Genomic DNA, 14,533 nt, shown 5'->3' on the forward strand with positions numbered 1-14,533 from the left:
GCGCCGGGCTCGGGAAGTTCCCGAGTTCAAACTCGTGACAGATCGCTATGGAGTGCACTCTCCATCCGGCCGGGTTGATGTGGAGAATCAAAAACCCAAAACCCCAATACCCAATAATTAAACCACTGCGTTGCTTAGTAATAATTGTAGCTTTCATTGGGGGCAGAGCCTTCTCACTTTATCTTTTAAAATTGTTCCCATCTTTGACCGACGTAGCCTAACGCTTTTCCAATGACCTATGTTGTTTCACCTCTTTCCGATCGCTTTTTTTAATTTCCACTTTATTTTCAATCGTGATTATTTTCGTGAACAGAAACACTGTGCATTCAGAGTTCTGGCGCTGGATCTTAATGTCCACTGCACTGGGACAGGTTAAGTAAGGTCTAGGGTTCCGCTGGGTCCTAAGGTCCACAGGATTGAGATAGGTTGAATAAGGGACTTGAGCTTCCGTGAATTTTGGTATCCGTGAAGGGTCCCGGAACCAATACCCCGCAGATAAGGAGGGCCGACTGTATTATGTCCCTGTAATTTCATCATATCTCATCCCAGAACAGTCTTACTGGATGTGGAATCATTGAAGAGCCAGTGCCCACAAATTTGCATCAGGTATTTCTCAGGAACAACGAGGAGGCACCAGGATTTGAAATTGCCACCAATGAAAGGGAGGCAAGTATGATCACTGTCTGGCCTAATCAAATACAGCTGGTCTTGGACCATCTATGTTACACTGTCTGATCCCAATGCATTTGAAGTCTGCCTTCAGTATAATAGCAGGGTTAACTCTGACTCTCAGCCAGAAGTTTGAAGGAATAGGTGAACTACACTGTTGACATAGCTCACCTGATGTGATGAGGTGTTTGAGTGCTGGCCACTGAAGTGTAAGGTAATCTTCAATAGGTGCTACCTCAAGAAGGCGGTATCTAACATTAAGGACCCTCACCACCCAGGACATGCCTTCTTCTCATTACTATCATCAGGAAGAAGGTAACATACTCAACATTTTAGGAACAATTTCTTCCCCCTCTGCCATCAGATTTCTGAACAGTCCCTCCATGAGCCTATGAACACTACCTCACAATCTTACTTTATTTTTGTACTAATTTATGTTTTATTTATTGTAACAATAAGAAATATAAAATATAGTTATTGTATTGCACCGTACTGCTGCCACAAAACAAAAATTCACAGCCTATGTGGGTAATAATAAGCCTGGTTCTGAATTTTTTTATGTACCTTCATCATTCCTTGCTATCACAGGAATTTTAATGAGATGTCTTTCAGTAACAATTATAAATTTGCATGAGCAAAGGGTTTGATGTCAAAAGATGCTGAGGCAGAAGCATGGTCTGAGGTACTGATCTTAACTTTTTGTGGTAATTAGGAAGCTTGAAGAAGACAATTGATGTGGGAGAGAGATTCCACTGGGGCCATCTTTGGCTGTTTATTGAAGGAGGATTGGTGGTGGAGAAACTCTGAAAGGAAAAGTAATAGAACATTGGTTTCGTGTATAATCCTAAAGTCAGCAGTATGTTGTGAATTATAGTATGGGTTGGAAAAAAGCTACACTTTCACAATTTATCAATTCTGAAGCCACCAAGAAAATAATTAGAGGTAGTGTTAAATTATGGGGAGAACAACTGAAGCAACTTTAATCTTTCAAATATTCCAATTTTCTTTTTCTGTTGTAATTAATATATAACAATAACTGTTAACAGCCTCGGAAGAACTAAGCAGCACTCTTCCATTTTAATGTAAGCTTTTAGAATTGAACGTACTGGCTATTAAAGGGGGAAGAGTTTCACACAGTGGGTGGTAAGTATATGGAACGAGCTGTCAGAGAAAGTGGTAGAGGCAGGTACAAATGCAACATTTTTAAAAGACATTTCACCAGCTTCAGGCTTAGAAAAGTTTTTGAGCAGGGGATCTCAAACTTTTTTTTTAATACTGTGGACCTCTACCATTAAGAGTGTCGAGCTAGCAACTCGGCCTCATAAAAACAAGAATAGCTTGCGACAGAAACACTGTCATGACGGTGCCCTGAGAACTCCACTGCCGAGTTGAGGGATATTCTTCTTCACTACCATTAACCGAAGGGCCACAGACCCCGGCTGGGAAACCGTGTTTTAGATGGATATGGGGCAAATACTGGAAAATGGGATGAACTCTGAAGGAGATCTTGGTTGGCAAGGATGAGTTGTGCTAAAGACCAGAATCGGGTTTATCATCGGCACGTGTCATGAAATTTGTTTACTTAGCAACAGCAGTTCAATGCAATACATGATAATAGACAAAGAAAAAATAGTAAATCAATTGCGTTAAGTACATATTAAATAGTTAGATTTAAAAATAGTGGAAAACAGAAATAATATTTAAAAGAAGTGAGGTAGTTCTCACGGGTTCAATTCCTTTCACAAATTGGATGGCAGAGGGGAAGAAGCTGTTGCTGAATTGTTTTTGGGCTTCTGTACCTCCTACCTGATGATAGCAATGAGAAGAGGGCATGCTCTGGGTGATGGGGGTTCTTAATAATGGACACCATCTTTCCGAGGTACCATCCTTGAAGATATCTTGAATTCTATGGAGGCGAGTACCCAAGATGGAGTGGACTTGATTTTACAACTTTCTGTAGCTTCTTTTGATCCTGTGCTGTAGCACCCCTCCCCCCACCATATCATAGTAATGCAGCCTATTAAAGTTCTTATTTCTGTTAACTTAAATCTGGCATCAACTCATTAATATATTCATGTGATGTTCTGTGGTTTATTGTAGAAGTCAGCATATTCTTAGTGCACTTGTACCATGTGCAGTACTGTACAAAAGCCTTGGGTCTAAGACTTCTGATTAAATAGGAAGAGTAAACAAATAAGGGTACATAGCTTTGTAATAGCTCAGTAGCATTAAGTGTTATTTGGTTAGTGCAAAGATTATACGCAGAACTGTGAAAAGTCTTGGGCACCCTATCTATCTGTCTACACACACACCCCTATAAACCCTCCTCAGTCCACCAATCACTTTGGAGTCCTTTCTTAGCACTCTGCTTCTCTCTGCTGACCCTTGCCTCTCCTCACTCCTCCCTGATGGAGGGTTTTGACCCCGAAATGTTCACAGTTTCTTCCCCCCCCCCCCCCCCCCCCCAAATGCTGCCTGACCCTCCGTTGAGATTCATCGCCCAGGTCTGGGTGATGGGTGATTCCAGATCGAGGAGCAGGCTGTTGACACTCAGCTGCATGCTGACCTGGCCTAATGAGCTCCACAGTTCAAGGTCAATTGTGGATCCATCCAAATAATATTGAACTCTGGTTACCATCAGTGGCTGTTAGCTCTACACTATGGGCTAATTGTCTTTGTTTATTATCAAGTGTTATGAAATAGAAACATAGAAAACCTACAGCACAATACAGGCCCTTTGGCCCACAAGGTTGTGCTGAACATGTCTCTACCTCAGAAATTACTAGGCTCACCTATAGCCATCTATTTTTCTAAGCTCCATGTACCTATCCAAAAGTCTCTTAAAAGACCTTTTCATATCTGCCTCCACCACTGTTGCTGGCAGCCCATTCCGTACACTCAGAGTAAAAAACTTATGCCTGACATCTCCTCTGTACCTACTCCCCAGCACCTTAAACCTGTGTCCTCTTGTGGCAACGATTTCAACCCTGGGGAAAAAGCCTCTGACTATCCACACAATCAATGCCTCTCATCATCTTGTACACCTCCAGTTCAAGTCTCATCTTCCATCGCTAACAAAAGCTGATTTATCCCCCCCAGTATTTGCTCTTTGTAGCCACTTTATTAGGCCCAGGAGCAGAAACTGGTGTGGTCATCCACTTCAAGGTTTGATGTGTCATGCATTCAGAGATGCTCTTCTGCACACTACTATTGTTAACAAGTGGTTATTTGAGTTGTTGTCACCTTTCTCTCAGCCTGAACTGGTCTGGCCATTCTCCTCCGACCTCTCTTGTTTCAAGGTGATTTTGCCCACACCATTCTCTGTAAACTGTAGAGGCTGTTGTGTGAGGAAAATCCCAGGAGATCAGCAGTTTGAGGTAGTCAAATCACCCTATGTGGCCCCACCAATTATTCCACAGTCAGTCACATTTCTTCCCCATTCTGATAATTTAGTGGAACAACTGAGCCTCTTGACCACGTCTGCATGCTTGCGTACAGTGAGTTGCTGCCACCTGATAGGCTGGTTATATATTTGCATTAACAAGTAGGTGAGCCACTGAGTATATTTCCACTGAGTGCACAGAAGATGCTGTCATCATTTTGACATCCACGAGATGCCCAGAGTAAGCAGATTTCTGGCAGTGGAGAAACCTGAACCTGGCCCCCAGCCAGTATATTTGAGAAACGTCTGAGAGAGAGAACAGGGATTTCAGCGCACAAAGATTAACAGAATGGTTACTCTGCCATATGCAGAAGGTGACACTATAATTCAGTTGCATTATAAGCTGCGTCACTGAACAGTTCATTGGGCCCCAGTGAGGGGTGAATGATTAAGTGTCACTAACACAACGTGTCTGTTTTCTCACAGCTGCTGACATGGCAAAGTATTATGATGATGCAGTGCGGTGAGCTGGAATTTGAGGACAGCCGAGGTCACTGTGTCCCCTGCTTTCCCTGTCCTCCAGGACAAGAACCTGACAAGGTAATAAGCTCACTCTTTCTAACATAAACTTAATTTAGTTATGTGTGTCTTTTAGTTTTTTTTTGTCTGTATTTTAGAACATAGACCACTGCAGCACAGCACAGACTCTTCATCCCACTTTTTAACATACCCTTTGCCCCCTGGTGTTAGCCATTTCTACCCTGGGGGAAATAGTCTCTGGCTATCCACTAGATCTATACCTCTTATCTTGTATACTTTTATCAAGTCATCTCTCTGCTCCATAGAGAAAAGCCCTCGTTTGCTCAACCTATCCTCATAAAATGTGCTCCCTAATGCAGTCAGCACACTGGTAAATCTCCTCTGGACCCACCTTCCAGTAATGGGACGACCAGAAATGAGCACACTATTCCAAGCGTGGTCTAACCAGGATTTGCTTCATGTGAGCCACGTACATGCAATTAAAGCTTCCAAATGCAGAAACATTAAGGGGAAGGTGAAGGGCACACAGCTTTTGAGTGGCTCGGCCGTTCAGTTCAATCATTCAATCCTGTATCTTTGTATCAAAGTCCCACTCTGATCCCCTGGCCGCCTTGAAGCCTTTCCTGTTTAGAAATCTACCGATCTCCTCAAATAAAACCAGTGCCTTCAGGTATTCTATGGGTTCACCACCTTTGGAATGAAAGAACCTCTCCTTTTGAGTTTATTGTCATATGCATAGACGCAATGAAAAACTTACTTTGCAGCAGCTTCGCAGGTCCACAGCATCAGAAAATCAACTAAATGATGCATTCCAAATGTCCTGTGCTGTGAACTAAGATGGAGATTGCAGTTCTCAGGAGCTCCTCCCTGCCAAAGTAAATTTATTATCGACGTACATATACATCACCATATACAAACCTGTGATTCATCCTCTTGTGGGCATTCACAGTAAATACAAGAATCACAATAGAATCAGTGAAAGACGACACCCAGTAGGAAGAACAAACAGCCAACGTGCAAAAGTCATCAAACTCTGCAAACACAAAAAAAGAAATAAACAATAAACATCAAGAACATGAGATGAAGAGTCCATAGGTTGTGGGAGCAGTTCGGTGATGGGGTGAGTTAAGAGCCTGATGTTGAGGGGTAAGAACTGTTCCTGATCCTGGTGGTACGGATCCTTCCTGATGGCAGCAGTGAGAAGAGAGCATGGACTGGATGCTGCCTTCCTGGACAGTACTCCATATAAATGTGCACAAGGGTGGGGAGGGCTTTCCCCCGATGGACTGGGCTGTATCCACTACTTTTTGGGCTTTTTCGTTCAAGGGCATTGGTATTTCCATACCAGACCGTGATAAAAAAGATCAGTGTATGCCACAGGTATCATTCCCTACACCAGCTTTTCAGTGTTTCTACACTCATTTAGATCTGTTCATTCTTCTAACCTCTGGTGTACACAGGTTTAATTACATGTTCCAAGTCTATACCGGTATTCATCCCCCTCTTTTCCTTCACTACATCGACGACTACATTGGCGCTGCCTCTTGCACGCATGCTGAGCTCGTCAACTTCATTAACTTTGCCTCCAACTTTCACCCTGCCCTCAAATTTACCTGGTCCATTTCCGACACCTCCCTCCCCTTTCTTGATCTTTCTGTCTCCATCTCTGGAGACGGCCTATCTACTGATATCTACAATAAACCTACAGACTCTCACAGCTACCTGGACTATTCCTCTTCCCACCCTGTCTCTTGCAAAAAGGCTATCCCCTTCTCACAATTCCTCCGTCTCCGCTGCATCTGCTGTCAGGATGAGGCTTTTCTTTCCAGGAAGAAGGAGATGTCTTCCCTTTTTAAACAAAGTGGCTTCCCTTTGTCCACCATCAACTCTGCTCTCAAACGCATCTCTCCCATTTCCCGCACATCTGCCCTCGCCCCATCCACCCGCCACCCCACTCGGGATAGGGTTCCCCTTGTCCTTACTTACCACCCCACCAGCCTCCAGGTCCAACATATAATTCTTTGTAACTTCTGCCACCTCCAACGGGATCCCACTACCAAACACATTTTTCCCTCTCCCCCACCCCCTCCTGCTTTTCGCAGGGATCGCTCTCTACACTACTCCCTTGTCTACTCGTCCCCCCAATCCCTTCCCACCAATCTCCCTCCTGGCACTTATCCTTGTAAATGGAACAAGTGCTACACCTGCCCTTACACTTCCTCCCTCACCACCATTCAGGGCCCCAGACTGTCCTTCCAGGTGAGGCGACACTTCACCTGTGAGTCGGCTGGTGTGGTATACTGCGTCCGGTGCTCCCGGTGTGGCCTTTTATATATTGGTGAGACCCGACGCAGACTGGGAGACCGTTTCGCGGAACACCTATGCTCGGTCCGCCAGAAAAAGCAGGATCTCCCAGTGGCCACACATTTTAATTCCACATCCCATTCCCATTCTGATATGTCTATCCATGGCCTCCTCTATTGTCAAAATGAATCCAAACTCAGGTTGGAGGAACAACACCTTATATACCAGCTGGGTAGCCTCCAACCTGATGGCATGAACATTGATTTCTCTAACTTCTGTTAATGCCCCTCCCCTTCTTACCCCATCCCTGACATATTTAGTTGTTTGCCTGTTCTTCATCTCCCTCTGTTGCTTCCCCCCCCCCCCCCCACCCCTTTCTTTCTCCTGAGGCCTCCCGTCCCATGATCCTTTCCCTTCTCCAGCTCTGTATCACTTTCGCCAATCACCTTTCCAGCTCTGAGCTTCATCCCACCCCCTCCGGTCTTCTCCTATCATTTCGCATTTCCCCCTCCCCCCACTACTTTCAAATCTCTTACTATCTTTCCTTTCGGTTAGTCCTGACGAAGGGTCTCGGCCCGAAATGTTGACAGCGCTTCTCCCTATAGATGCTGCCTGGCCTGCTGTGTTCTACCAGCATTTTGTGTGTGTTGTTGTTTGAATTTCCAACATCTGCAGATTTCCTCGTGTTTGCTCTTTAATTACTTAATTTCTCTTTGTATGATAGCTCTCCATCCAAGAACCATTTGATAATCAAACCTTCAAATAATACATATCAGTATCCCATATAATTGTTATAAGAATTCTTGTTCCTGTACGCAAAAGCTCTTACATTGAAGGCCGACACACCAATTGCAGTCTTAACTGTTTGCTGTACCAGCATGTTTGCTTTAAGTGAGTGACATTAAAGGTCACCCTAGCTCTCTTTGTATGTCAATATTACCCAATGTTTTGCCATTTAGTTTCCCTTTCTCCCCCCGCTAATTTGGATAACTTCACATTTATTCACGTTATGCTGCACTTGTCATATCCTTGCCCTCACTGGACTCATCGTGAAGCCTCTACAACTCTCAATCCCACATTGTCGGCAAGTTTAGAAAGGTGGGGTTCCTTTCCCTCATCTCTGTCACTGACAATTGTTCAGACTAACTAGTGCTCTGGGTTTTCCCACAAGACACTGCCTGCACCCTGAGAGGGGCCCAGTATTTGTGAAATGATTATGAGAAGATGGAGGCTTTTAATTACTTAGTGAGCCCAAGCCAAGCAGGTCAGTGTTGGTAAGCTGGACTTAAATTATTGGCATCCCACTTGCTTCTGCCCTGCTCTGCTGAGTAATGCTGAGGACTTGCGTGTATGTCTGGTCCTGTTTGCATCAGTAGGATGTGTTTGCAATTTTATCTGTCCTGAGAAGGGAAGCTGCAGCAATGCTCCTGTTAATGTCCTCCTGGGATGGGTGAGGAAGGGGAAGTTTTGAGTCCTGCTCAGTGAATTCAGCAGAGACTCCTGCAGTAGACACATCCCCATAAACCATTAAAATGAACTGGCTTGGTGAAATTCCTGTATATATTGTTTTCCCTCTCCCTCTCTAGATTCCAGCTTGGTTGCTAGGTGACCTTATGGAAATGAGAATTGGGATTTTGAGATTGATTCTAAATGGTTCCCAGTTCAATAACGCTCCTTAAACCACATTGCCCAGAGCAAACATTACACCCTTGGTCTGTTTCAGCGCACTACCACATCATATTAAAGCAAATCCTAGCATAGTTTCCCAATTGTTGTAATGGCGAATCATTAATAATTTGACTATTGACTGATCAATCAACAGGAACAATAGATAAGATTAAATGTAATTGGAGTAGACAGATGGCTTTGGTTGAAATGCTTGAATGACCAATATAATTTGTTATGAAATGCTTTTACTCACAATTGTATTATCACTATTGATTAATCATTTGTGTTGTACACAGGCCCTTTGTGGCCGAACTATCATTTCAAGAGATTGTTTCGGTAATTATAGCAAATACAGTGAAATCCTAATTGATTCTGCACTTTATGATCATCATCATCTTGTCTTAATCTTAACCGTGTGGTAATAAAAAGCATGTATCTGCTTGGGGACAATCTGGGAAAATTTTACTCTACTAAAATAGAAGCTGTTTCTGTTAGGAATGTGGTTACGGAAAAGGTTTTGAAAAGAGCTGCAGAACCTGTGCACAGGGCACTTTTAAAGACAGCTATGGTTTCGGGTCCTGTAAAACCCACACGGACTGTGCGAGCTTGAGGAAGACGTATATCCGTCTGGGAACACCAGTGACAGATGCTGCCTGTGGACACTGTTTGCCAGGGTAATTAACCTCTAAGTCTCCCTCTTGTAAATTTTAGTATTGGAAAACTTGAGCTTGATGCAGATTCCTCGTTAACTCTTTTTGCATGTGTAACATCTAAATTGTTTCAAATCGGGTTAAAGATTGCACTGAAATAACTAATTTGCAGTGCATCGTTATACATTATGATAATGCTCCATTTGTTTATGGGCATTAGTTATTTGAAATTATGATTTAGTCATGGGACTGCAAAATTATTGGGAATTTTAAAATTTATGTCTCTGAATTAATTATCATGTCAGGTGGTTCTCCTGTATTGTGCCATGTTTTGATGCATTATATAATTGAAATTTTCTCAATTTGCTACACGTGACCAAAATCTTGTGGAGACTGCGCACTTTGGGAGGTGCGTGCCGAAACGACAGTGAAGAGCAAATGACCTTGTACACATAAAGTCTGCAAAACTCTGGCCAGCTTTCTCGATAGGACTTTGCTACCTTGGGGCTTCAAACAAAGCTGCCACGGTTCCTATTGAATTTTTAGTGAGCCTTCTCATGACCATCAACTCAAATTTAATGAGTTCAGAATGAAATTGAAACTGAGGAAGAAAAAATTGCTTATTTCTACTTGAGCTCTACTGGTTCAGGTTGGAAAAATCAATTTTTCATTTCATAACTTGAAACACAAACTTCAAGGACCACGTATCAGATGTGCTCATTATTTGTCCATGAGTGAGTGATATATTGGAAATCCAGCACATGAAGACAATTCTCATTTGCTCATCGTTTTTAAATGTTTCTGTAATGATTAATCAACTAAGTTTATATTTCATAGGCACAGTCCAGTGTAAATGGCTTAAGCATGCTTGTTAAAAGTCAACAACTGCATATACTTGTATTTAGTAAGTACAATGTAATTGGTATAAACTTCTGCACAATGTAGTCTATAAGCTGGAAAGCTATTGCATTGGTCAATAGAGCAGCAGATGTTGAAATTTAATTTCCTAGGATTGAAGCAGTAATTTTGGCTCTATATCACAGCACTCTGGAAAACATTAAAAAACAGAACACGAGATTATGATTTCTGAACTAGCGTTGAATGTGAAACTGGGGAGGAAATCATCTTCACAAGCCTACCAAAGAGATCAATTAATTGCGTGGCATTAACTTATCTATTTAAATATATTCATTTAGTCTAACTGAAGTGAAGTCAAATCCTCATCCTGACATAATCTATGCATTCAGTGCATCTAAGAAATCACTGGATTTCAACCCTTAGTATCCCAAACTGCCATCAATTTGTAATCTAATTGCGTATCTGGATATCTGTAAACATGAAATGTGTTGTTCTGTCTATATCAAGTAGTCATTCATAAACACAAGATTCTGGAAATCCAGAGAGAGAGAGACACACACACACAATGCTGGAGGAACTCAATGGGCCTATGGAAGTTAATAAACAGGCGACATTTTGGGCCAAGATCCTTCAGGACCAAAAAGAAAGGGGGAAAATGGCAGAATAAAAAGGGGGAAGGGGAAGGAGGACTAGCTAGATGGTAATATGTGAAGCCAGGTAGATGAGAAAGGTAAGGAGCTAGAGAAGAAGGAATCTGATGGGGAAGGAGAGTGGACCATGGTAGAAACGGAAGGAGGGGGGACACCGGGGGGAAGTGAAAGGTGGAAGAGGCTGGAGTGAAGATGGAAGGGGAGGGGGGAAAATTGCCAGAAGGAGAAGGTGATGTTCATGCCTTCAGGTTAGAGGCTACCTAGACGGAATACAGGGTGTTGTTCCTCCACCTTGAGAGTGGCCTCGTAGCAGAAGAGGTAATCATGGACTGGTATGTCAAAATGGGAATGGGAATTAAAATGGTGGGCCACCGGTGGACGGATGGAGTGGAGGTGCTCGACAAAGCCGGCCTCCAATTTGCGTCTGGTCTCACCAATGTAGAGGAGTCCACATTGGGAACACCAGATATATTAGATGATCTCAAAAGGTTCACAGGTGAAGAGGTGCATCACCTGGAAAGTCTGTTTGGGGCCCTGAATGAGAGGAGCTGAATGGGCAGGTGTAGCGTTTCTGTCACTTTCAGGATATGTGATAGGAGGGCGATTAGTGGAGAGGGATAAATGGACAAGGGAATCACAGAAAGCAGAGAGTCGGGGAGGTAGTGGTGCGTTTGGTGGTAGGATCCAATTGAAGATGGTATAAGTTTCTAAGAATGATGTGTTGGATGCAGATGCTCATGGGGTGGAATGTAAGGACAAAAGGAACTCTGTTAGTCGGCAGGAAGATGGGTGGGCGAGGATTTCGGGAAATGGAGGAGAGGTGGGTGAGGGCAGCATCAATGGTGGAGGATGGGAAACGCTGTTCTTTGAGGATATCACTAATACCCTGGGGGGGAAAAAGCCTTAGCTTGGGAACAGGTGCAGCAAAGGAACTGTAAAAGGGAATAACATTTTTACAGGAGACAAGGTGGGAAGAGGTATAATCGAGATGGCTGCAGGAATCGGTAGAATTATAAAAGATGCCAGTAGACAGTTGTCTCCAGCAGGAGAGACGGGAGAAAAGTGTCAGAAATGGACCAAGTGAATTTAAGGGCAGCGTGGAAATTGGAGGCAAAGTTGATGAAATTGACAAGCTCAGCATGGGTGCAGGAAGCAGCACCAATGCAGTCATCGACATAGCGTAGGAATAGGTGGGGAGCCTTATCGGAGAAGGCTGGAACATTCACTGTTTTATGTAGCCAATGAAAAGTCAGGCACAGATGGGGCCCATGCGGGTGCCCATGGCTACCCCTGGAGTCTGGAGAAAGTGGGAGAAGCTGAAGGAAAGATTGTTGAGGTTGAGGACCAGTTCTGCCAGATGGAGGAGTGTGGTGTGGAGGGGATCTGGTTGAATCTTTTGTTGAGAAAGAACTGAAGAGCCTTAAGGCCTTCTTGATGGTGGTGATAGAAGTGTATAGTGACTGGACATTGGTGGTGAAAATCCATTGTGCTCATTTTTGATAGGCAGAGTGCCTATTTTGTAAGTATAACCATTTCCGGCACATTCAGTTTGTAGCAATAGATAAGTAGATGGGCTGCTGGACAGAATAAACATTTAGTGACAAGTATGGAAATTTACTTCAGATATGTGGAAGTATGTGGTTGACAAGTGTGGTATGTGTTTGGTGCTTTCCTTTTGCATGTCATCTGGGCCCACTTTTAACAGAATCCTCTTTGTAAAAGGCCTCTGAATAGAGTTCACAGGGTGAAAAACCACAATGGCTCAGCTTAGTGACATGACTCAGTAAGTTTAGCCACTGTTGATTAGGAGTGGAACAACATGCCAACGCTGAATAGCAGGACAGGGAAACGAGGCTTGTATGGCTGAGCTTATAAACTATTATAAGCTATTCATGTGTTCTTGAAGTGAATGGTATCCTACAGGTTTAAAGTGAAGTTGATGGAAAGCACAGAACGTTGTGATTTGTGACTAAAGATACAACCCTGGGCTAGAAATGCACAACGTGTGACAAATCTGTCACGCAAGACAAAAGTTTAAGCATACAGAATTGGAATGACTCAATTAAAGTTGTTAGAAATGGCCAAGAGCTGGCACACTTGTAGCTGGACTCGGTGTTGCCTTCGTAATGAATCAATCGCTAATGTTGAATAAGAGTGGGATTTCATGTCCTTCCACAAAATGAAGTAAATCAGTTATTTGAAATATTTGCACTGTCGCTCATCCTCTGGTTCAAGCCAATTTGTATTTTTTTTCTTTCTTTACAATGCTCTGGCTGTTCCTTCATTGAAACATCTTTTAAACCATTGTTCAGGCTCCAAGGACTGTTCCCGAAGGTCTCTCTTTGCTTCCCTTGGTTACTCTATTAATAAGGGAAATTGTCCAGCTAATTAGACAGTGGTTAATTGAAATTTAAGATGGGCTTAAATGGGTTTTAAATTTCCCCTATGCTCATGGTTATCTCTTGGCTATAGCCCCACCCCACCCCAGTCCTGCTGGAGGTAGCAAGTTTTTGCTGTTCAGGGGCAAAGTATTGTCTCTACGTGCTTTCATTCTCACTCCCCAATCCAACAGAAGATGCAGCTAAGACACAGATCTTATAAGCCTGTATCACAACCTGATAGGTGTTTACAAGATTAGGAGAGGCATAGATAGTGGACAGAATGTTTCCAAGGGTTGAAATGTCTAATACTAGAGCACATGCATTGAAGGTGAGAGGGGTAGGTTCGGGGGCATGTGAGGGGTAATTTTTTTTGTTACTCAGTCATGGATGCCTGGAATGTGTTGCTTGGTATGGTGGTAGAGGCAAATACTTTAGAGGCTTTAAACAGATGTTTGGATAGGCATATAGATGTAAGGAAGATGGAGGGATATGGACATTGTGTACGTAGAAAGGATTGGTGTTCGGGATTTGCTTTTTAGCTGGTTCAGCACAACATTGAGGGCCGAATGGCCTGTTCCTGTGCTGCACTCTTGTGTTTTTATCACTAAAGTTTTCAGCACAGTACAGGCCCTTCAGCCCACTGTTCTGCTGACCTTTTAAACTACTCTTAAAATCAACCTAACTCTACCTCCTACAAAGCTCTACTTTTTTCTAACATTCTTGTGCCTATCTAAGAGTATCTTAAATGCCACTAATGTATCAGCCTCTACTACCACCCCTAGCAGAGTGTTCCATGCACACAACACTGTTTTTAAAAATCTTGCCTAACATACACCCTCTACCTTCCTCCAATCTCTAAAATCCACCCCCCCCATATTAGCAATTCCACCCTGGGAAAATGGCTCAACATGCTGTAATGTTCTGTAAGGTCCATTCTAGTGGCACAGGGGTGATAGAAAAATGGAAGGTGATGTGGAAGGAAAAGGATAGATTAATCTTGGAGTAGGTTAAAAGTTCAGCACAACATCTTGGCCGAAGGGCCTGTACTGTGCTGTTATGTTCTGTGTTTTCGTGTCAAGGATCAATTGAAGGAAATTTCATCGCCATGAGTGCACAGAGGCATTTGCGTGGTTCTCAGCAGGCGTCAGTAAAACCTGTGTGGCACGAGATTTGCTAAACAGCCTGACGCCACGAGGAGATGGACAAGGGTAAATGAATGGTATGTGCTGGAGATGTAAATACTCAGACAGGAACTGGCTTTGACAAATTGGCCAAATGTGCTTTCTTCCTCACTCTCATCTAAAACATTTGTACAGGCCTCTTTTCTTTAACCGATAAGCTCAGATGATTTGTGAATTAGAATCAAAGGCACTATAACCAGATTCAACTTCTCACTGTTGAGTCCTTTCAGCTCAGGGAATTTATTCAGAA

General features: G+C 43.2%; 1 protein-coding gene across 2 annotated transcripts in view; it reads left to right on the forward strand.

Moving 5' to 3' along the window:
• The window catches only part of relt (RELT TNF receptor), a 69,640-nt gene that overhangs the window by 13,827 nt on the left and 41,280 nt on the right, over positions 1–14,533 (forward strand). For both annotated transcript variants that reach the window (XR_012098770.1, XM_073044007.1), the window contains exons 3-4: positions 4,538–4,651; positions 9,059–9,237. Coding sequence is in view for 1 of the 2 variants with exons in the window: in XM_073044007.1 (XP_072900108.1) it covers positions 4,538–4,651; positions 9,059–9,237 (293 nt within the window). In the remaining variant the exon portion in view is untranslated. The remainder of the gene's footprint in view (positions 1–4,537; positions 4,652–9,058; positions 9,238–14,533) is intronic.

Source organism: Hemitrygon akajei, chromosome 4 (assembly GCF_048418815.1).
Source record: "Hemitrygon akajei chromosome 4, sHemAka1.3, whole genome shotgun sequence".
Lineage (NCBI taxonomy): Eukaryota > Metazoa > Chordata > Chondrichthyes > Myliobatiformes > Dasyatidae > Hemitrygon > Hemitrygon akajei.